General features: G+C 38.1%; 1 protein-coding gene across 1 annotated transcript; it reads right to left on the bottom strand.

The window, feature by feature from the left end:
* Nucleotides 1-2,967: 2,967 nt before the first annotated feature.
* C9 (complement C9) lies at nt 2,968-23,582 on the bottom strand. Its single transcript, XM_056514091.1, has 11 exons — nt 23,447-23,582; nt 17,746-17,863; nt 16,976-17,123; nt 15,590-15,737; nt 13,854-13,992; nt 12,145-12,363; nt 8,972-9,212; nt 7,492-7,620; nt 4,288-4,466; nt 3,886-4,114; nt 2,968-3,147 (listed from the first exon to the last, which is right to left on the bottom strand). The coding sequence occupies exons 1-11, from the start codon at nt 23,530-23,532 to the stop codon at nt 2,987-2,989; spliced, it is 1,797 nt and encodes a 598-aa protein (XP_056370066.1). The 5' UTR covers nt 23,533-23,582; the 3' UTR covers nt 2,968-2,986.
* Nucleotides 23,583-24,758: the final 1,176 nt, after the last annotated feature.

The raw sequence follows: 24,758 nt of genomic DNA, 5'->3' as shown, positions 1-24,758 counted from the left end.
CCACTCAGCTGTCATGTATTTTGTTATTAACTGTTTCCTTATATCTTGCTTCCAAGTGCAACATGGTTACCTTTTCCTCAAAAAGGATACGATTTCTCTTTATTTTTCCGAGTTAGCTGCCTTTTCAAATGATATTTCTTTGAGAACTATCCTACCTCCTCGTTCCAAACAAATTTTCCAGTAATTGTCTTCTGAGTTTAAAAGTCACTGAGAAAGATGGACAGGTAGGTTCAGTGACAACACAATTGCATCAGCCTTATCTCCTTGTATTGGAAGTTCTCCTAAAAAATGGATGGTAATAGGATGATTCTTCTATCCCTTTGTAATGTGCCTCTGATTTCACATAAAATCTTTAACTCATTGGCATAGTTGAGATACAATGATGGACTTTTCTTCAAATATTGCAAGGAGCAAGCAAAATAGGTCTAGTGAAGCTATGTGTATTTATAAACATCCTGGTGATCTGAATTTACATCATGAATTAGATGTAAAACATAGGGTTGATGTAAATCTCCAAGGGCATTTTGCTGAAGATAATGACTCTTCAAAGTTCTTCTCTAACAACATGCTAGCAATCAAATGATGCTATACGCACTATTCTTATAATTGTGCTGGATTTGAGTTTTTAAAAACTTTCAAAATCAATTTGAAAACATGCTAGAAATAATTATGAAAGAACATTGATAAAGGGAGACTCCATTGACTAACAAAGATGGAGTATTCATGTTCTAATGACAGCCAAAGACAAATAAAAGGTTGACAACAGCTACTTTATCAGAACATCTCTGTTAATTGTGTTTATAGTTTATTACTTTGTTTTGATTACAGATCATTTAAACTGCAGGTGCTTTTAAGTCATGCCATTCCACTGTTCTGGTGTAGCCAGCTGGCCAGCAGAAATTGTGATTTGTGGAACCAGTATGAAATCCATTCGTTTTTTTTCTAAAAAAAGATGAAAAATAGTGAAGAAATGATAGGATGTAATAGATACAACATATATATTTGGTCAAAACGTAAAATAAATTTTACTCTCATAGCTCACTAAGGTCATGATTTTATTGTATCCCAGCTATGACTGTACTGTAAAGGAATTCTAACGAAGAACCATCTGGACACAATGGTGTGCTATGGGCTCTAGGATGACCATGCTTGAGCAGGGAGATTGGACCAGATAACCCAATGTGGTCCCTTCTAACCTGACCCATTCTGAGACTCTGTGTGATTTTGTGAAGGATGAATCAAAAGTCATAGTGTGATTTTCCAAAGACTTAAATATCAAACTTTTGCTTCAAGAGTGTGGACTCCACATGTCTGAAACCATATAAATATCAGAAGCCAAAGTTAAGTTAATATTTTTTTCTATGCCATATCAGAGGAATTGTTCGTGAATATGTGCATGTCATGGATAATCATTGTGGGTGTTTGCTCTCATGGCTGAAGAGGAACATGTTAATGACACAAGTGCAGGAATAAAATCAAGCTGCTTTTGAGGTTTGTTTTTATTTTAATAAAACTAGCTTCATTGAATAAAACAAAGGTTAACTTCATACCCTGAATTTAACAAGGGAGCACTTGACCTAGGGAATATCCAGAGTAGGGAAACACATAGCAATACATTCCCAGAATAGTTTCCAATCCTGCAAAAATTGATTCTTCAGCGACTTCCTGAGTGAACCTTTGTGATGATCTACCTTTAATAACCTTCCTTTTTTATTGTGTTGAGGTTTTAAAATACATATTTACTTTTGGTATGCCTATTGTGTGAAGGACAGGTCTTCAGTCTGTTTAAAATCTATCACTTGCTGGTTTATTTAATTTACGCTACTTATGCCTGTCCTTGAGATATTACTCTTGATCTTTCAGATCTGTATAGTTTTCTTCTCTCAATTTTATGTTTTCCACTTGTGTAATAACATATGGAATAAGTAGCTCTAAAATTTTGGTGCTGTAGGAAGGTGTTGTAATTTCCTTACATGGGACTGTTAAGTCTTGCTGGCCATGATTTCTTCAGAGTGCTTCACAGGTGAAATACTAGAGGTAGTTGAGATCTACTGAAGCTGAGAGAGGGCAGTAGAAATCTGCTGATACATATTTTTGGTGCAGGTAGAGGACATCTTGCAAGACTTACTATGGAGTAGTTTCAGTGGGGAAACATTCAACATTTTTCCCTATCTTTCCGCCTCTTCTCCTCTTGTGGCCTTTCAGAAGGCCATTTATTAAACACAAAACCCAACTACTTTTTTTTTCTGGGCATAAAAACTATTATGGTTTTCAGCAGGTGAAGAAATTTGGGTCTAACTTGCCATTTTGGAGACCAGAGCATACATCCTCAAAATCTTGTTTTATTTTGTTTGTTTCTTGTTTTTTGTTTTGCTTTTCAGTAAATAACAACAACAGCAACAACAACAGCAATAATTTAATAATACTAGCTTAATAAACCCCAGAAGCTAAAAAACTCACCAAAAGCTTGTGACAAAACCATACTTAAACGTTTCTTAAAAATATATTTCTTCAAGCTGAAAATTTCAAATCTGCTGTAGCACTAGCTTTGTTGGATTTCAGCATTCTGTTTGTCAAGCAAGAGACTTCAGTTGCCTAAACCGTCTTAATATTTTTTTTCCTGGGAAATAGATCTCTTCCTTCTCCTTAAGTCATAAGCTTTTTGATGGATAGTCTGACTGGAGATGAAATCTGGTTTTTTGAGAACTGTATTTTTTTTTAATCTATTCTTATCCATAATTCTATTCTAATCTCAAATTCTCTAATATAACATTACTTGTCAAAACATTAAAATGCAATCTAACCTTTCATAGGTGCAATACACAGCCGTTGATCAAAGGTGGCATCAAATCACAGATTTAAGTGAAATACATAACTGAACTTCATTAACTGCATTTCTGAAATTCCCCAAATATTGGCTGAGCTTTTATTCTAAACTGCAGTAACACATTTAAAGAGGCTGCTTACCTGTTTTTGAGTGCCAAAACTATTTGCCTTCTTCACAGGGCCGTTTTTCAATGCCTTCTCCCTGGCATGGTCTGCCACCAGGTCCTGGTGCAGGGTTATTACACTGGCGAGTTCGAGTGCTCTCTCCATTGATGCAGGTAGACCAAGTGCTCCAACAGCTCCAGCCTCCATCAGTCACAACTGGTGTTAAGACATCATACAGGATTAGGCCATCTACCTCTTTCAAGGTAGACCATGATTCAACTCAGTTATGGTGATTCTGCAGATCATTGCAGACTCCTGAACACAACCCATCACAACCAAAATTTGGCTTTTAAAAATCTTTGTCAATAGCAATGCTTAAGAGCCTTGGGCTTTCAACATTTTTGTTATGCTCTAGAAACAAGCTCTAAGGTCTATTTTGGGCACCTATGCATTAGAAACCTGGCCACAGAGAATGAATTTACTGCACAGTGAATTTTTGTGTTGTCAGTTGTGGCACTGCATTCTTTTCCCTTTTCCCCAACCTAACATTAAACTAGCACAGTAATTGTGAAACATGATCATGTGCTAGCAGACACTGAGCTTTTGCAGAAAACTGAAGACAAAATAGTTTAGGATGTAGTGAGATTGCTTTTGCCTGAAATCAGTTTACCAGTATTGCACCAGGCTTCAATAATACTCCTGTGTACTTAAATGAACTTTGTGTCAATCCAAGACACAGTAATGTATGTTGGACAATGAACTGCAAATTGGAATACCCTATTTTTGTAAAGAATCCAGTAACTTACCTTAACTTCCAAATCTTGCCCCTGAGATTTGACTGTAGTAGGTATAAGGAAGTGCTAAGAAATGCTTCTGTTTTTATGAAGGCTCATTTTGTCAGCATATTGTTACAAAATATATGCTCATTTTAGTTTATTTGGAGTATTTACTAACCTTTCACTAGTGTAGATTTGGGAATTTGACAAGCAATTCCCTTAAAATAACTTGAGCACAGGCATGTACAGACTCCATCTACCAGCACAAGGGTGCCTCCGTTTTTACAGGGTTCACATTTGCACACACTGTATTCGGTAATGTAGTCTTCAATTGCTCTTTCCAAATTTTGTTTCTTTAAATATGCATCTCTCATCTTAACTGGAACAAGTGTATGTATTGGAGAAGGCTGTAGAACATAAAAAAGCCCATGCATAACACACTTTTCCAAAGTTCTGAAGAAACAGTTAACATAAAGACAATGACGTTCACAGTTCATGATAAACTTGGAGTCTCACCTCCATCTTAGAACAAAAGCTTTCAAACTGTAAAAAGTCACAGCTTTGAAGAAGCTGTACTTACCCGTTGCTGTATCACTACTGGAGCATCAACCAAAGATTTAGCCCACTGTATGTAATCCTCTACATCAACTGCTTTGGATCCTCGTAGTAACATTTCTTTGATTTTAACTGAAAAGTCAATCTGCCCTCCCTCAACCAAGGAAAGGACATCATCAATGACAGCATTATCATTCACTTCTGCTGCAGAAAACAAAAAGAGTATGAAGAGGGATTTTTAATGTCCATGAATTTGGAAGAACATCTGTCCTCCCAGTCTCTCTTTGTAAAATGATTATAGAGAGAACTCTTGGTTGTAGCAGAATTCAATATCTCTTTGGTCATACCTCTTATGTGGGAGGAAATATTTTATTTTTTGATTAAATTAGAAAACCCTAGATCTGAAAGGAAAAGAAAAGATAGGACAAACTGAGACACGTTATGGAGATCACAGTCCTTTGATGACAAGCAGACAATAATGAATAATTCAACTGTATCCCCTGAGCTAAGCTAAAATAGGGTAGGAATTAGTATAGTAGGATCTTTTGCTTCATAATTAAAATACAAGAGCAGAACACTGAAAATAATTGCCTCTTATGTACTTAATAGAAGTAAATATCCTTCCCTTTTGCAATTTTTATTCCATGTGGAACAAAGCCCATCTCCAGACTCGTAAAGCAGCAGGGAACACAAACAAGGTAATCAGAGAAAGGGAGCCCTGCCTTGAGCAGCCAAGCCTGTTCCAGCAGAGCCATTAGCTCCTTCAGGATAAGGCTGAGGATGAATCAGCAAGATGAGTCCATGGATTGCACAAACTTAAACAATTAGCATACATTTGCAGGAATGCCATTGAAAAAGTAAGGGGGGATTCAAGCTTTGGGAGGAACAAACTTGAGAAAATAAAGGGATAAAGGCAAAGAAAGGGAACTGATTGCATATAGAAAAATCACTGATCTGTGAACTTCTCTGCTGTGTACTGTCCTTCATCTTTGCAGTCTGTGCTGGTTTACCATTTACCAAATTCCATTCTCTTTCCTAGGGTGAAGGGATTCTATTCTGTGTGCATAGATGTGTATAAAGCCCTGTGTGCCAGCAGGTAGAGCTGGACAAGGGCTCACAGGCACCTGATTTTTGTGGTGGTAACGAACAAGTTACCATGCATATACCAGTGTGTGATGACTAGCAGGTGTCAAGAGATAAGTGGTTTGGAAGCCAAGTACCAGAGCAGCTGTTGCTGTGGACTAGATATGGTGGCTTTCCATGATGCAGTGACAGCAACAGTCAGCAAGGGGCAATCAACTCATATCAGGTACTTAGCCTTCTGCAAGGCCTTTGCTACAGTTCCACATGACTTCCTTATCTCCCAATTGGAGATATATGGACCTGACATATGGACTTATTGGTGGGCAAGAATTGGCTGGATGGGCACAGCCAGAGGGTTGTGGTCAATGGCTCTAAATCTGGGTGGAGGCTGGTGACAGGTGATGTCCCTCAGGGCTCTACTTTGGCACTGATGCTTATCACAAATGGTAGAGAGTACACCCTCAGAAAGTTTCCAGATTACACAAAATGGATCCATTAACACAACAGAACGATTCCATCCTGAGACCCAGACAAACTTGGCAAGTGAGCCCCCAGAAATCTCATGAGGTTTAGCAGGTGCAAGTGCAAAGTGCTGCACCTGGGTCAGGCAATATCTCAGCCTGAGCACAGACTGGGAGAAGAGCTCATGGAGAGCATCCCTGCCCAGAAGGACTTGGGGGTGCTGTGGGTGAGAGGCTGGACATGCCCCAGCCATGGCACTCACAGCCCAGAGAGCCAAACGTGTCCTGGGCTGCATCCAGAGCCCCGTGGGCAGCAGGGCAAGGGAAGAGATTTTGCCCCTCTATTCTGCTCTCCTGAGATCCCACCTGTGTTCAGCTCAGGGGTCTCCAGCACAAGATGTGAACCCTGTGGAGCAAGTCCAGAGGAGGACACAGAAATGGACAGAATGCTGGAAGACCTTTTCCTATGAGGGTGAGAGAGATGAGGTTTTTCGGCCTGGAAAAGAGAAGACTCTGGGGAGACTTCATTGCAGTCTTCCAGTACTTGAAGGGGGCTTATAAAGAGAGAGGAGGACAATATTTTGACTTGGTTAGATAGATAGTGGCAGAACAAGGAGGAGTCCTTTTAAACCAAAAGAGGAAAGATCTAGATTAGATTGTAGAAGTACTCAGTGCACAGTGAAGCAATGGAACAGATTACCCAAAGAAACTGTGCCTTGTCCCTGTAACTGTTAAAGGTCAGGTTGGGTGGGGCTCTGGACAGCCTGGTATAGTGTGCTGAATCCCTTTCCAAAATGATATGTTGGAACTAGATAATCTCTAAGGTTCCTTCCAACTCGAACCATTCTATGATTTTATGTCTCCAGTGTGAGACAAGTGGATGAGCTGGGTTTCTAGGCCAAATACTGGAGAGTTCTCAAGGTTCTGGGTTTGACTGAGATCTGTTTGCATATGAATGCATTTCTGCAGCTGGAGGTAAGAGGATCTAAGGACCAATTACTCTATCGACTGAGCACCTAAGGCCAGTCCCTGGAGACTTCCACAATGGGTGTGCATCGGAGTGTCTGCACCAGCAACAGGAATGGAGTTGTGGGCCTGGTGTTATATATCTCTAACAGGAGAGGCTAAAAATGGAGTTGCTGAGTCAACTGGATATTTAAGGTCAGCTGCTGGAATTATCTGTTCTGATTATATATAAATATTGTGGGGGGACTGAAATATCTGAGGCTTGTGTTGTCTTGGACAAGATGGCCTCCCAACCCTCAACCATCTTGTGATTCTGTGATATTGCCCACCAAAAGGCTTTGTCCCTGATCAGATGGAGAGGAGAAAATGGTGAAGCCATTTGTGCCATTTGTGTTTGCCTGAGTGCTGTATGTATTTTGTCTGCATTTTGTCTGTATTTATTTGTGGCCAGTGATGCGTGTGTGTATGTATGTATGTATGTATGTATGTATGTATATATGTATGTATGTATGTATGCATCATGCTGGTGTGCTCATGTGTGTGCATGCTGGGAACACATTCTCAGGTTGTCTTGACTTGGGAGCATGAAAGAATGTGAATCTCACCTGTATTGCTGTACTGGATTTGGCTTTTCCCTAATAGCTATATTGGTTATTCAGGGGAAGTAGTATTATCTTTCCTTAAGCAAAATATATTATGTAAATCAAGGATATACTTACATTTGTCCTTCTTATGAATGCTTTCACATTTACCACTATCAACATTAAAATTGGCTTGTATACTTTTATATGCAATATTGGCATCTAAGTGATATCCAAGGCATTTTTTCACATCTTCTACAGTGATTCCTGGAAGTAGAAATAGGTAATTAGATAGACTGAATAAGCATAAATAATGAAACATTATTATTCTTACAGAATATATTTCAGGCCTATTGGAAATGTTTGTGGCTTTCTTCTTCCCATCCATCTTTTATTTTTTCCTTGTCTATGTAATGAATATAAGGATGGCTGTAATTGAAGTGCCTGAACAGATGCAGGTGAGATCCATGGTGACTAGGAAAATACTAGAAATGGATATCTGTTTTCCTTTATCTAGCTGAAAGCAGGTCTTCCTTTATGAACTATTTTTTCCCTTTTATTATACTGAAAATTTGTCTTTTGCTGTTGCTCAATATTTACAAAAAAAGTAAATATATACAATTTATATACTAGATTACTGAATTCTCTCAGTCTCTCTTCTAACCTCAATTATATTTCTCCATTTCTTCTCCCTGTAAAATTAAGGCCACTGATCTCTTAAAAGTATGCTTTTTCCATTAATTCTAATCCTCCTCTACCCACTACTGTTTCCTTATTGAACCCAAACATATCATCTGCAACTTCAGTGTTGTTTTCAGAAAGAATTTTGCTTAAAATTGGGACTTGAAAAAATCCAGAACTACAATCTTGAGATGCTGAACAGATTAATAGTGGGAAATGAAAGTGACATGTTTATCCCATGTCCCTTTTCATAGCCTGAATATTTGATAGTAATATTTTTATTGGTGCTATAAGCAGCAGTTGCTTATTTTCAGATCTCCAAAATCAATGTGAGAATTACCTTTTCTCACTTTATTTCAGTGTGATCACTTTAATCCAGCACAAACCCACATATATCTGAACTGTACATGAGAGAAGATTAAATTTCAACTCTTTTATTTTAATCAGGGCGTGGAACATTCCACTGTGAATGTTGAAAGCTATGAAATCAATTTCAACATACTCACATGCTCTATGTGGTTTCTATCAAGCACTTCAATTTATTCCTTGTTTTTTGTCACCACCATATTCTTAGAGTGTTTGTACCACAAAAAAGATACCAGCTGCCAAATAGGATTTAGGGTTTAGGTGGGTTTTCATATCCTTGGAAATCTTTTGTGAATCATGCAATTATTGCTAATGTATTCACAAAGTCTGTTTAAGGTTTTTTTGCCCCTCTTAGTCACAAACTTAAACCAGAGATTTCAAATAGTTCTGTAAATTATAAAGGTTGACTCTTTTCTCTGTTTACTCATGTAATTCTATAATGTAAGGTGTGCCACAAGCAACATGCACTGAACTGTGCTGTTCTCAGTATTTATCCACATACACAGATCTACTATCCCACGTCTCTTTGGGAGTCTGGGTACTTGTCATAGCAAGGCCAGCAGAAAGATACCTAGTTGAGACATAGCAAAATTATCCAGCACATAAACAAGTTCGTATCTTCCTCCTACAGTTCCAGAGACCGCGTAGTGAGTTCCATAATCTTCCAGGAATTTGAAATACTCCCCCTTGTCATACTCAGCAGGCAGAAATTTTAAATCATCAAGGAAACTATCTGTGAGACGGACATCACGACTCCGAATTTGGAACCTTCCCAGCTGAATCTGTCCTTTTACATGCAGAAATGTTTGGTTCTGAATGCAGGGAGAAGAAAAGAGAGGAGAATGCCATTCCGGTATGCAGCACAGCATGAACATCTATTCTATTTTACTTATAAACAAGTTGCAGCACTTTTCAGCATGGCATTCAATCTAGTGTTACGGAAACCAGACAAACTAGTTTTACAAAAATTAAAAAGCTCTCTGATTTAAACTGAGGAAGCAGCAAGGGAGTTATTTTAGTTCTTCTAATTTTGTAGAACTCTTCCCCTACTCATTTCAGCAAGGCCTTTGTGATCTATTTGACAGCAGGTCTCTTTAAGCACAATGCCTTTCGGAAAGTTGCTTTCTGACTTTTGTAACATTGAAAAATAGTTCTACATGGCTTGCTAAACAGCAGAAGCTGCCCACTCAGGTCAGATGGAGTTTCCTCTTTTTATAGTCAGAGCAGAACTAAGTACTCTCTCTTTTTGGATTACTTTCTGTTATTCTCAGACTGTCAGAAGGAAGGGCACAGCTCCAATTAAAAACAAAAAGTCCCAAATCAGCATCACAAAAGGATAATTAATGAGGAAAAAACTGCCTTTTATGTATTTGAGCTATACATACATTGTAAGTCTAGGTATAGCAACTGATATTTTTGTAAATTACACTCCAGGTGATTTTATATCATATTCTAAATTAGGACCTAGCTACTGCCTGTAACTTGTGAAATAAAATCTTGAAATAGTTGCATTTATGACTCTAAGAGAGCACATGTCTTCCAAACCCCATTATTATTTGCAGTATTTATGTGACTCCCTTAATAGAAGTGCCCAAGAGGAGGTATGTAAAAGGGACCTAGCACCTGACCATCACGTTATCCAGCACAATTTAAAAGATCTTAAACTGCTGACTCAAATGGTGCTTAAGACTGGCAGAAATCTTCGGGCACCTATATAACTGTGAGGAAATTTTGGTAGGTGCAATATTCCTGCCAAGCAGCATACACAGATTGTTTCTCGTCGGGTTCCTCCAGGCACCTCCAGGATTCTGACTTTAACTGGAGGGAATCTCGTGCAGGGACTCTCACTCCACTACCCTGCAGCCCCATGACTTTGTGTGATAGACCTCAACTTGTGACAGATTGTGACTCATTCTCTGAACTGATCTCTCAGCAAGAATTTGGGTCCAAAACTCCTATCACACGTCACTAGACGATAAGCAGATATTAAAATCCCCTGAGCTTGTTTTTTTATGTCTGTGAAGGTTCATGGTTTGAGGTTTAAAGGGCTTGTTCCATCCTGAGAAAATTCATATCAGTACAAAGGCAATGCTGGATTCAGCTTATCTTTGTAATGCAGATCTTAGTCTTCAGCATTATTTTAATTAATCAATGATATAAATTAGCTTAGCTTTTCCTTATATCTATTTGACCTCCAGAGCTCTGAATGGGTCCTAGACAAGAAGACTGACAAACTTGAAAATTTTAATTAGCTGAGGCAAATCTAATACTCCTTGCACATGGTGCACTTCAGGTCTGTAGAGTTGATATGTCTTGTATATGATGGCATATTGTAATCATAGACCTTGGCATAAAGTGTGGAAAAGGTTTTATGACCCGATCAGTTAATTTCATTAGCACAAAGCTGCTGGATTAGGCCATGTTCTGCTTACATTAGCTGAGAAAAAAGTTAATTTTCTTCACAGTGGATATCATGAGACTGTGTTTGGGTTTTGTGCTGAACACAGGGTTGATAATACAGAGATGTTTTTATTATTGCTGAACATTGCTTGCACCATACAAAACATTTTCTACTTTTTGTACTACTGTGCTGGTAAGGAAGTTGGGGGTACTTGGAAGGTTGGAGGAGACACAGCTGGGACAGGTGACTCAAATTGATCCAAAGGGTATTCCATACCATATAACATTGGGCTCTGTATATTGAGTTGAAGAAGGAGGAAAAGGGGTAATGTTTGGAGAGATGACATTTGTTTTCCCAAACAGTATGCATAACAGAGCTCTGCTTTCCTGGAAATGCCTGAACACCTGCTTTCCTGTGGGAAGCAGTGAAAGAATTCTTTGTTTTGCTTTGTTTGTGTGCGTGGGCTTTGCTTTCCTATTGAACTATCTTTATGTCAACCCACGAGTTCTCTTGTTTATACCTTCTCACTTTCTCCCGAAGCCTGCTGTTGAGGGAGTGAAGGAGCAGCTGCCTGGGGCTTGTCTGCTGTCTAGGATTCAACCACAACTTGTCTAGCATCACTTTTTGTGGTCTCATTTTGACTTTGCTAAATGCTAGTTCTTTGCTATCAAATAAAATGTGGTAGGGTCTTTACACTGTCTCAAAGGGCAGATAAAGGCAGGGCTTATGCACAATCTCAGAATGGGCTTGAGTTTCTCCAAACTGCAAGAACATTCCCTTCAAAGATGCTGTGGGGAAGTGCAGAATGGGCACTGCTTATGAGAACTACCACTGATTAAAGTCATGGTAGCATGCTAGTAAAACTGTGGATTCTTGTGTGCCAGTGCTAGTGCCCATGCCTTATAGTTCTGGCTAGTTTATTAGTAAAGGTGTACCCAAATGTCTGGTGATTATTCCTAACATTTATTTTGTGTGTATGTAGTGTAGGCCTACCCAGTGGCAATTTTTCATCATAAGACTTGATCTGATTTGCCCATATTGCACTCTTTAATTAGGATGAGGCCAGAGGTCTTGATCTTGTCTAACTCCAAGCCCCTGAAGATGATCTAACATGCTGAAGATAGGGGTCAAATAAAACAGTGGGAAAAAGAAGATACTTTGAGTTGCCATTTGGCTGTGTCTGAAATCATAACCTTATTGTCACCAGTATTTCTTTTTAAAAATGAATTTAAGAAAGCAGCATCTGACTAGAATACTTTGATTATTATTGTCTAATTCTAACACTGCATAAATGATACAATTTCAAATAGCTACATTAAAACCTTTAGAAGAATTAATCTCACCCTTTCTTTGAAGCTTTGCAGGATGGAACTAAATGTATAGTTCTTTCTGTAGTCATACTTGAAATTTCCTTCTGAACCATTTTTGTTACTTCCATCAGTAGGTGTGTATTTCAGAGAGAAGTCAGCATTAAAGTGTTTCTCTTTTTCTATGTAAACCTCTCGTAACATTTTCACACGATCATGGTAGTACACAGATGAAAAACTTTTGTCTGCTTTTGTCTGAAAAAAGATATAAGAAAGGTTGTATGAGAAAACAACAGGCAGTAATAGAAAAATCTATGTAGCACTTTAAACCTCTACTTGTTACAGAGCATATCAATGCATTTTCTTACAATTCTTTGCTTTTAAATGAAAACAGATGGAAATAGCACTCTCTCCACAAACATTCTCATTGGCATGAGTTCAGTGGTTCAAAAGTGAACAGAAAACTGCATTGACAATAATTTAGTGAATATTAAATCTCAGCATGCAACACTGTTAAAGTAATTTATGTGTGTCCACAGTCCTTTTACACTGTCTACAGCTTACTTATGAGGGAAGAGGAGGGGCAGACACTGATCTGTTCTCTCCAATGAACTCTGACAGGACCCAAGGGTATGGCCTGAAGCTGTGTCAGGGGAAGTGTAGTTAGGATATTAAAAAAATTTCTTCCCCAAGGGGGTGATTGAGCACTGGAACAGGCTCCCCAGGACATTGGTCACAGCACCAGCCAGACAGAGCTCAAGTGTTTGGACAGTGCTCCCAGGTGTGACCCTTGTGGTGTCCTGTGCAGAGCCAGGAGCTGGACTCAGTGATCCTTGTGGGCCCCTTCCAACTCAGGAGAATTCTATGACTCCATGTGAAGAATGATAGTCTCTCTTTCCTAAAATACAGTTAAGATTTGCTAAAAGCTTCTGACTTCTGAAATAAGTCTGAATTATGATTCTGTCTTCTTTTATTACAGCAAACAATAACTAATTCAGAATACCTGTTTCAATGTTGCTTATTTTAGTATGCATTAGCAGAACACCACATTTTAGAAACTGAAAATTGTTATACATCAAAATGAAACAGCCTGAGATGTCTGGGTCATATTTATTCATTTTGAGAAGGACCTGGTTTAAATTGTATTTATGAAGTTCCTATTACAGTAATTTAGGAGGCAAAATTGTACTTTGATTTCTGAAAAGTATCTGGTATTTTTTTCAACAATCATCAACATTTTTGGTCTTCAAACCTCACTGAAAGTCTTAGTCTGAAACTTAAAAGCCTAATGTTATTTTTTTCCCAGTGGGACAGAAAAAATAACCACTGGTTAGAAAAACAAGTAGGACCAGAATATTGTAATATTATGTCTACTTTTTTTTTATCAGTGGCTTTTACATATATTTGAAAATGTAGCTTATTTGCTCTTCTACCTAGTAAAATTGGATGTCATAATCCTTTCTGTACATCTGTTCCTTTCTTCTGCTCATATTTTAAACATTCCAGAAAGATAGTTTCATTTATTGTGCAAAGGTGCAGCATGAAAATGTGGGAGTTTGTCTGGCATAACTGAGCTCAATTGCCAAAGTAAATGATCACACAACCTCTTTCCCTCTGGCCTTTAGTACAAGCTTGAGCCTAAAAAGCTGCTACCTGGCTCAAGACATGTGCTGAGTCTTCTGAGAGTATGCCAGGAGCTGGCATTCAATTAAACACATCCTGTCTTGCAAAGGACCTAAACTTACATCGTAAGTGAGGACAGCCACATTCCACGGCTTGCGGTAGTACGTCCGTGTGTTGCCATCACGCACCCGTTCACAAAGACCATTGAAAAAGTCATTGTCAAATGGGCTGGCCATTGGCTGCATCCCTAAGACATTGATTCTACAAGAGAAACACAAGAGAAGTTTTACTTCAACAGAGGGGGTGTCAGCACACATGACCTGTAGACTGGAAAAGCTGAATTCTGTAAGAGATGGAAACGACTTCTGTGAAACTGAATCTTGCTCCATCCAAGCAGCTTGCCTCATCTCTTGAGGTTTCTCATCTGTGTACTGGGGATAGTTACATCTTTTGTAAAGTTCTTGAAGGATCATGTATGAGAAATAAAAAAATAAAAGACATTCATTCTCAAACACATGAAAACCTTAGGCATAAAAGGAGGAACCTTTGCTCTTGACACGTACATCTGTTAGAAAACATTCCTTGTGGATTTAAAATGTACATCTCAACAGCTATATATATATATATATTAATAACTTATATTAGTTTGTTTGTTGGTACTTGGTTATCAAGTATTTACAACATCCATCAAATGTTTAGAAGGAATGTAGCATTGTCTCTTCTTGCACGGTGTGACCGTGTGGAATAGCAGCATTTCCTTGGAGCATAAGAGAGAAAATCTAAATCATTACAAAACCAGGGAGCCAAGCACATCAGCTGTATAACTCTATGCATCTGTATACTGATGTACAAGAAATACTTCTATAAATTACTTCTTGGAAGATTCTGTATCATTTTTTTTCCCTTTTGTGCCTGTTTCATAAATTTCAATCTTTTCAGTATTTCCAATATTTACATCTGGCAAATGTATATGTAGCTTTATGAGTGTACAAAGTGGTAAACAAGGCATCCAAGTCACCAGTGTCATTACTGCATTTCTATACAACATTTTCTCATGAAAGATTTTATTACAGATTATAATAGAAACTTCTAAAATTGCCTACATACTTGGTTTACTTCCCCATGCTAAAAAAGCAGCATTTTTGCTCTTTCACAGTAAGAAATGAAATGAAATGGATGCATAACTTTCATTAAACACACGGTGGTGCTGTAGTATACTTTTATTTTCTGTTCATTTTGGATTGCTGCCTTTTAACTCTATTTGTAGGTAAACAATATGTCATGTTTTCTTTTTGTTAGAGATGAAAGAAATGCAGAAGGGCCTGAGAACAGAAAGATTAATTTTCAACTTAGATTAATGATGAAAGCTCCTGTAAACAACAAAGATCGAGGAAGTGGACAATGCAATACTGGAAGAAAGCTGCACATAAACTGTTGTCGCAGAAAGGCATTGCATTGCATAAATAGTCAAGAGATAGTTTTTCCCTTTTAGATGTGCATTTTAGAAAAGTAATTGACAATTTCTGATTGGTTGTGAAATATTCTTAGAAACTAATCTATAAGCCTATAAACATTACATTTAAATAAAAGTAAGTTTATTCATGTGACATGTATGTAAGATTCTGTTTACTAACCTTATGATTGATTTACACTGTCTGCATATTTTTATCCTCACAAGTGTACAAGATAAAATGGTAGTCAAGTGTTCTTGCAAGGGCTACTTAGCACTTCTGAACACAAATGCTACCATGATTCATATTGCACTTTTGGGAATGTCACTGTGCCCCAGTTTTTTCAGCAGGCTTTGGAGACAATCCCAAACTCTTCACTAGGCCCAGTGTTACGTTTTAGCACATACCCATGTCCTGCAGTCCTGCCAACTTCAGACACATCAATGTCATGGGTTCGGCAGGGTGGTCGTGGGTCAGATTCACAGTCATCCTCATCAGAATAGTCTCCACAGTCATTATCTACATTGCACACAAGTCTTCGCTTTATGCATCGACCTGCTCAAGGAATAAAACATTGCCTGGCTGCATTTTTGTCAAGATGGACTTTAAATGGTGCCCTTGGCTACTCTTTATTAAGGTCTTCCTCTGCTTATATTTCTACTGTTGTCATGAGGGATTAAAATCCTATGCTCTGCCACTTTCAAATGACAAAATACATTCCACTGTTACATATAAGTTAGTAGGATGACTGAGAAAAGTAAATGGCAGGAGAGCTGCTATCATCTGAAGAAAATTGTTGCATCCTAGACTGTTATATATTAAACTTCAAAAGTTAGGTTAGTTTAGGTTAGTTGGGGTTTTCTTATTTGTATTAAGAAAATACATGGAAATATCAATTCAACATCAATAAAAATTCTAAGTAATTTAAATTGTTGCTATTTGGGCTATACTATATGAATAATATGGACATGCAGCATCTAAAACTATAGTGATTTGCATTCTAAAGCAACTTTCCTGAGTAACTTTCTGAGTTTACATATCACAAGTTACACAAGGATTCAAGTTTTTTTTTCTATAGGATTTAAAGGCTTTGGTAAATTAGACATAGCATAATAAAATGACACTGATATCATCAACCTCACCTGTAAATGCCACACAATCTCCGTGAACTAGTAGTTAAAGGTGTACTTTCTAATCTTAAATTGCTCTATTTGCACTTGTATTTGAGTTAAAAGCAATACAGAAAATAGCTAGAAACTTCAGATTCATTGACCATCTTTCTGGGTTTTTTTGGCTAATTTTTTACTACTATTAACTTTTTGTACTTTATTTCTGATGAAGTTTGAGCACTACATTTATATTCCTTGCATCTCTTTACAAATTATATCTTATTTTGGATCTAGATACATGCTGGTCCCCAACTAGCATCTACTATAACAGTTAGAACAGTAAACTTCCATATCCATTCTGTTAAAATTCCTTCAGTCTTAGTTTTTTTTCCTGGTGAATTTTCGTAAAACCCATTGATTCAGTAGCAAGTGGGGAGTTAAGCTAGAAGAAAGGATGTGGTCAGTATGGTCAGCTTCTAACCATGGAGTGGAAGTTACAGAAGAACTAAAACTAGGTGCAAATTAAAATGGAAGAGCAGTTTTGCTGCTGTGGTTTTGGCATTGTAGCTTTGAACCCACCTGCCATGGACTTTTTTCAAATGCTAGAATGAGGCTAGTGCAACTTATTCACAGAACTAAAATGAGTTTTCTGAGTTACTTACTTGGCACAAAGACAAAACCTACCTGAACTGCACTGAAAGTCAGTACCACAGTCTGGTTCTGGTTCTTCAGGGCAGACTTCACTGGTTTTGCAGGTCTGTGTGTCTCCTAGGGCCTCCAGGCATGCTTTTCCACCAAACTGCCCAAATCTTTCAATACGTCTGGAGCGAAACTTCAAAGAAAAACAACACCATAAATATTGCTCAGAGAGAAAAGAGAGCTCTACCAGAACTTCAGGGCTTCCAGCAGAATTTAGAAATTTTCAAAACTAAACATCTTTTGTGAAACTGTTGAAAATCCACAGGCACAATTCATGAATAAAATAACATTGAATTAATAATTATGATGAATAATACTTAGCTAGTATGTAAAGGTGATAATTTTTCACTATTTAATTTACTTCACTATTTTGTTTATTTCTCTCCTGTGTGGAAAGGAATAATTTTTTTTTTTTTTTGTGTTTTTTTTTGTTTTGTTTTGTTTTTTAAATTTAACAAGGGAAAAATTTATTGAAAAATAATGTTTTAAACAGAAACACTCATGTGGCCAAAATAGATATTTTCTATGAAGAAAACTTTTGAATGAAAACACTTGAGCAGTGTTTTTTTACTGGATGTATTATTCTCTTACTCTATGGCTTCAAATCTGACATTATTATTATCTGGAATTATGGGTTTCATCAAATCATGAACGTACAGTACTGCGACCTACAATCTGACACTCTCACAAGCAACAGGCAGAAAGATATCCCTTTGGCTGTGACTTTGGAACAAAGCCTTCCAAGGACAGCTTACCCTTTGATTGGTGCACGGGTCGCAGGGCCCCCACGCGCTCCAGCTGCTCAGTTTGCAGTCTATTGGAGATGGAGCATTCAGTTCCCTTGTTCCCCTGTGGAAAGCTTTTTCTGAAGAGCTGTCAAACAAAACATTCCAGTACAGTCCTGAGCAGTATGTTAAGTCACATTTGAGTTTGTATTTAAACCACAGACTAATATTTTGGAAGCATCTTCAAGCTGATTTCTGTTTCACTTTCATAGTGAGGCACTTAGTGCAGTACTTAGATGTATCAGCTTAGATGTAACAGCTGCCTAATATTAAATTCTCTGGTGGTTTAAAATTACATCAAAAACAACTTTGAAGACTTAGTAAGCCAGGTCTTTTCCTCTTTTTCACATATTTGTGCATACAAATGCTCTTCTGGTCATGTTATTGAAGAAAATGAAAGAATAACACACGGAGAACATCTGCAGTCTCCTATTCAGACAGTGGTTGTGCTACCCAATATATAAAGCTAAAGACTAACACACAGCAGCACATCTCAAATGGATGTAGGACTTCAATACATCTTTGTGATTTTAGCTAATTGACTCTGATGGTTTTGCACTTAACCCTGGATAAAAGCATAAATACCTTCCAGCGCTGAAAGAAAATTTATAAAGGTGTTACTTGGTAACGGGATAACTTACATTTCTAGAAAAACCAGATATGTTTAGCTATCTTACTATTCTTCAGCTTGCCAAGTTGAATACTCTTGCAGTTAGGTCTATTTTTTCTTAGAGTGACTTGACATTTTGGTGCTCAGTTTTAAATATCATTAAATTTCTGGTTCTCAGTACATATAAGGCCATCTCTTAACAGAAATCAAATTTCTTTAAAGCACCCACTGATAGATATTAAAAATTGATTCATTATAGAATGACTTACCAAGTTTAAAAGCCAAGGCTAGCAGTTTACCGGTGATCTTATCTTCAATGATAAATAGCAGAGGAATAAAGGAGCATTGAAGTCTGACTTGCTTTTTTACTCTCAGTGACTTATTCCAGTTTGGCCTTACCTGACAAGTATTCATTCTCTGTGAAACAATTCTCTCTCTGCATCTCTCCAAGTTAATGCTCTTGCCTCTGCTCTACAATGGGACTTCCTTTGCTGAGCCCAGCTTGTTGGCAGCTCCTGTGGTGTGAGGTAGCTATGGGTTTTCATTGCAGACTGGGCTTTGCACTCAACTCTTTGACCTCCTTGCATCATACAACTATCACAGGAGTGCAAACAAATGTAATCTGATTCCATAAGATTAAGAAATCTGCAGTTTGGATGACAAAGACATCACAGTTGGTCCAACTTTCTGGTGCCATTTATTCTGTTTAGTTTACATATATACTAAGTTGTTATTGAGAAAATAAATTGACCTCTTTTCAGCTATCAAGGCTTAACCAGCTCAGGGATCAGACTTGCACAACATTTTGCCATGACAGCTATTAAACAGAAAAATAGGTTACCCAGAGAAATGGTAGAATGTCCTTCCTTGGAAATACGCAATGCTATTGTCAGGATCCCTGGATAACCTAATCTAAAGACCTGTTTTGAACAGAAGATCTCAAGGAGTTCCTTTCAACATAGACTTTTCAATGGAATCAGCAGTTCTGTGAAATCATGGAAAGTTGTGTTGTATTTGAAATTTGGTGTAGCTCCCTAGCCTCTTCAAACCTGCTCTTTCATCTGTAAGTAGCTCATCTTACAGGTACCTCATACTAAGTAAGTAAGTCTTAAAAAGTTCCTGTAGAATTTTCTACATATTTCTACATATTTCCCACCACTCAGCACGACAATAACATCAACAGTGGGAAAAAATTAAAATCTGGTAAATGGATGAGAATCAGCTTGTTCCTTACTGTGTCTGCCTGATGCCTTTCCATCTTCTTACTGATGGAGGACTGCAAACCCTGAGTAACAACATCTATCCTGTCATCTTGGGCTGAAGACTGACAAGTTGTCCTTAAAGACAGTAGGAGTGAGAACCCTTAGATAATGGACCTATAAAATATATTGGAGGCATCTGATGGGATGTCTGGAAGAAGACAGCTATCTTATTCTGAGCAATTACCAACTATTCTGATGTTAGGCAAATTTACATTGAAATATATTTCTGAACTGTTACATTAATGCTGTAAAAATAGACACAAAAACACTTAAAGGCGATAAGGATTAATCAATGAAAGCAGCCATGTGCCTAAAGAAGTCAGACTCAAGCTACTTCTGGTCCTAAAGATTCTCCTAGAGGTTGTTGTAAGGCATTATTTAGAGTCTAAAATAAAAATCAGAAGAGGATGAGTTGAGGTCTCCAATGCAAATGGAAATCTTGCCATCAACTGTCTGCAAACTAGAGCTGATGGTGGTCTCTGACTGACTTTCAGGTAGAAACATTTTTCATATAATTAAAGACCTTTTCCAGCCTAAGTGATTCTATCATTTTATGATAATCTCTATTTAGCAACTTTTGCAAGAATATTCATGGAGTAATGCACAGACCCATGGGCCTTCTCCAGCATAGTGTATGAGGTTCATGTGATTTGCTGCAGATTCAGCTTTAGGGTTTTGAATTTACTTGAGGTTAAAGAAACAAAAATTAAAAAAAAATCAGAAAAATATAATTTCAAGTTATTCATAAACTGTGAAACACCACTAACGCATCCACTATCAGATTATCTGGGAAAACAAAGGGACATGCATTCAACAACATTGTTTTAAAGAATCAAGGTACTACAAAAATTTGCAAGCTTGTCACCTCTACATTACATTTGAAGAAAAAATGTTACTGAAAAAACACATTGAAGCAGATGCTAAGTCACAATTTATATAGGAGAGAAGGTAAAAAGAGTTCAGCTACTGAAGAACATCAGTGGTGGTGACAGTTGAGAGCACAAACTTCAGAGGTGGGCATGGAACTCAAAATACCTACTTTGTTATCTTTTTTATTGAGAGGATTGAGGGACAGAATAGCACCCTTTGGAAAGCAAAAACCATTTCACAATCAGTACACAGAACAGTTTGCACCTTGTCTTGGATTGCACAGTACACTATCCACCTGCAGGCCACGTGGCTCTGGTGATTTGTTGTTGAGTCATTCTTCAGAATAGAGAGTTGTTGGTTTCATCTGTTACAAGATGGATGACTCAAAAAAAAAGTCTTGATTTGATCACTGACCAAGAGATAAGGCACATTTCTCTTGAATTTGAATACATGATTGCATCACCTGAGAGCATAACTTTGCCAACTGCAGTTGCTAGCACTATCATCAAACTGCACAGCCTTTGATATGTTGGGAAACAAAACTGCTGGCCAATGTTGTCTGCTATGTATTCTCTCTAATAATCATATCTTCTGTCTGCACCATTTCTAACTGAACATGCTGAAGCCGTGCTTTAATTGGATCTGAATGTTAAAATAATAATAATAATGATAATGATAATGATAATGATAATGATAATGATAATGATAATGATAATAATAATAATAATAATAATAATAATAATAATAATAATAATTATAATAAAATTTAAGGAGCAAGTGCCTGCCCAGTCTAGTGGCCTTCTATGGTGGAATGCCTCCATCAGTAGACAAGAGAAGGGCTGCAGATGTCATTTATCTGGACTTCTGTACAGCCTTTGACATGGTCATTCACATTATTCTCTCTGAATTGGAGAGAGATGGATCTAATTCCTTACTGATAGATGCATAAGAAAGTGTTTAGATGGTCACATCCAGAGGTTGAAGGTCAATGGGTCAGAGTCCAAGTGGACATCAGTGATAAGTGGTGTCCATCAGGAGTCCATATGTGACCACTGTAATTTGGTATCTTTGTTAGTGACATAGATCAAGGAATTGAGTGCACCCTCAGCAAATTAGCAGATGACACCAAGCTGGGTGGTGCTGTTGACAGCTCTGAAGGATGGGGTGCCATCCAAAGGGACCTGGGCAAGCTGGAGAAGTGTGTCCATGGGAATCTGATGAGGTTTAACAAGGCCAAGTGCTGGTGCTGCACCTGGGTCAGATCAACCCCTGATATCAGCACAGGCTGGGCATGAACAGCCCCAGCCCAGCCCTGCCCAGAAGGACTTGGGGGTGCTGTGGGTGAGAGGCTGGACATGCCCCAGCCATGGCACTCACAGCCCAGAGAGCCAAACGTGTCCTGGGCTGCATCCAGAGCCCGTGGGCAGCAGGGCAGGGAGGGGATTCTGCCCCTCTGCTCTGCTCTGTGAGACCCACCTGGAGCACTGCAGCCAGAGCTGGGGTCCCTGCACAGCAGGAACAGGGACCTGTCAGAGAGTTCAGGGGTATTCACTAAGATGATCAGAGGGATGGAGTACTTCTCCTTTGAGGAAAGGGTGAGAGAATTGGGATTGTTCAATCAGGAAAAGAGGTGATTTAGGGGTGATCTCACTGCAGCTATCCCATACCTGAAGGGAGCCTACAAAAAAGATGCAGAGGGGCTTTTTTACAAGAGCATGGAGTGACTGGTTAAAGGGGAACAGATTAAAAGAGAGTGGGTTTAGATTAGTTATTAGGAGGAAGTTCTTTGTTTTGAGGATAGTGAGACATTGACACAGCTAGCCCAGAAGAGTTGTGAATGCCCCATCCACAGAAACATTTAAAGCCAGACTGGATGGAGCTCTGAGAAACCTGGTCTAGTGAGAGGTGCTTCTATGCACAGCTGGGACCTTTAAGATCACCTTGTCCCTACCTTCCTGCCATGTGCAGGGACATCTCCCACCAGACCAGGTTGCTCAAAGTCTTATCCAACCTGGCTTTGAACACTCCCAGCACTGGTAATCCACAGCCTCCCTGGGCAACCTGTTCCAGTCTCACACACACCTACAGCAAAGAACTTCCTAATATCTAACCACAATTTCCCCTCATTCAGAGTGCACCCATTCCTCCTCAGCCTATCACTGTAGGTCCTGATGAAGAGTACATCTCCAGGTTGCCAGTAGGCACTTTCAGATACTGGAAGGTCTGGGCACTGTAAGGTCTCCACACAACTTTCTCTTCTCTAGGCTGAACAGCCCCAGCTTTCTCAGCTGTCATTGTAGGGAAGGTCTTCCAGTCTTCCTCTGTGTTCTTGTCTTCCTCTGGACTTGCTTTAACATATGTCTATTATAAGGCTTACATGTTTTTTCATCATTTAGTTTTGACCATCCCTGTGAATGACACATTTCTGGTAGAGTAGCTCTTCAGTTGTTTTCACATGACATTTGGTAGTGACTAGGCCTTTGTTCTCCCCCTGATATTTGCAGTGAAAACACAAAGGTTGTATTTCCAAAGATTAGAAATAGGTAGTCTAGGAGATTTTAAATATTAAGGGAAGCACTTTCAGCATAATATTGTGCAGCTTCAGAAAGAAATAGGTAGTTTCACTCAGCATGAAACAGAAAAAAGGTACCTGGGATTTACCTGCCTGGAAAAATATGCCTTCAACTGCTATCAGGCACCTTTATTGTGTCACATATATCCAAAAAAAAAAAAAAAAAAAAAAAAAAAAAAAAAAAAAAAAAAAAAAAAATTATTGCTATTTGGCCCCTTGAAATGCAGCAATAAGTAGTTTTCTTTTTCATAGGATATCTGAGCAGGGTGCCATTAGAAGTGTCCACACTGGATATTTATGCTCTGTATTAGAGAAACAAAACAGTGGAGACAGCAGCAGAAGAAAAAGAACACTTACCTTCTGCTTTCCCCCAAAACTGAGGTAGCCATCTCTACATTCCATAGTATGACTATAAGCTGCAGAACAACATGCATGATTCTCATTTTGTAAGTGAACAGACTAGAATTGTTGTGACTGAATTTGTAATTTATTTGCTCCTTTTGTTATTTATTACCAAGAGAACAAACAAAAAGCAGTGTGTACTGAAGAATGCCAGTAACTGGCCAAATCTGCCTTACTGTAAGGGCTCTAAAGTCCACTTTTCAGAAAATTTAACTTTTTCCCTGAATGAGAAAATACTGTGAAGCACTTGCAAGGTTAAAAATAAGCCAATTTTGTTTAACAGTATCTTTTAAATATAGGAAAGACATTATGTATTGAATTAAGAGAATCATTAACTGCCTATAAAAAAGCTGTCATAAGAGTGACTTGTGTAAAGAACAAATAGTTCCTAAAGCAGAGCTGTTTATAAGAGCAAGTTCAGTGTATAACAGCTTTGGCATCTTCATTTGGAGTATGAGAGGATTAAAATCCCAAGATTTTTTTTTCATTCCTCCCCCAGTCAATGCATAAGAACAACACATTATTTTTTGTGGGTTTGAATGAGACTAAAACTGTTTTAGCTTTCACTTTGTCACAAAAACCCAAACCACAAGCCAACTCTTTAGAAGAGCATTCCTTTTCAGTAGGTTGCTGTAATCCAGATTTAAGGCATCATGTGTCAGACAGTCACAAGTCACTCATAAAAAAACTGCTGTTAAACTGTTAAGAATTACATACCTGGATACAATCTTAAAATAATGATCCAGGGTAAAGATATTCCAAATTACCATGTGTAATCAAAAACCCAAAAAAAGTAATTTGATTTTTTTTCCTGTTGTCTGCTTTTTGTGACAGGGTGAGGGAAGTATGTAAAGTAAGGCAGGCAAATTTCCCCCCTGCTCAAGCCTTGATTTGTATTATTTCATTTAAATAAATTTTCATCTGGTGCAGCCTCAGTCCAGCTGGATAAATCTTTTTTTTACAAAAACATTTATTAGGCAAGAATACAAGACACAGAGACTTGAAATTTTGTATTGATTCATCAAAACTGCTATCACAGTTCATGGTTTTGTGAGACAGAGACTCAGAATAAACAGCTGTTCAAAGTTAGCTAGCAGACCAGCAAGCATATTTGGCCAGCTTGTAGGAGGTCCTGCTCTAAATGAGCATCCTGATGGCCCTTTCAAAATCTGAACAGCAGTGATTTAAATCCTCAACTCAAATGCTAGTAAACATATTGCTTCATATGGGCATTAAGGCAGTCAGTTATCCTTTTAGTTTTAATACT

Source organism: Oenanthe melanoleuca, chromosome Z (genome assembly GCF_029582105.1).
Source record: "Oenanthe melanoleuca isolate GR-GAL-2019-014 chromosome Z, OMel1.0, whole genome shotgun sequence".
In the NCBI taxonomy this organism is placed as follows: domain Eukaryota; kingdom Metazoa; phylum Chordata; class Aves; order Passeriformes; family Muscicapidae; genus Oenanthe; species Oenanthe melanoleuca.
Note: the sequence above shows the minus strand (reverse complement) of the source record. Positions and strands in the feature narration are given on the sequence as shown.

Bases quoted from the DNA above. Each gene is read 5' to 3' on its own strand.
- C9 (XM_056514091.1), bottom strand. From the start codon at position 23,532: ATGAGAATCATGCATGTTGTTCTGCAGCTTATAGTCATACTATGGAAT. The intron at 17,124-17,745 runs GTAAGCTGTCCT...TTTTCTTTGAAG, and splicing joins ACCCGTGCACCAATCAAAGG to TTTCGCTCCAGACGTATTGA. The intron at 12,364-13,853 runs GTAAGTTTAGGT...ATCTTTTTTCAG, and splicing joins TGGCTGTCCTCACTTACGAT to ACAAAAGCAGACAAAAGTTT.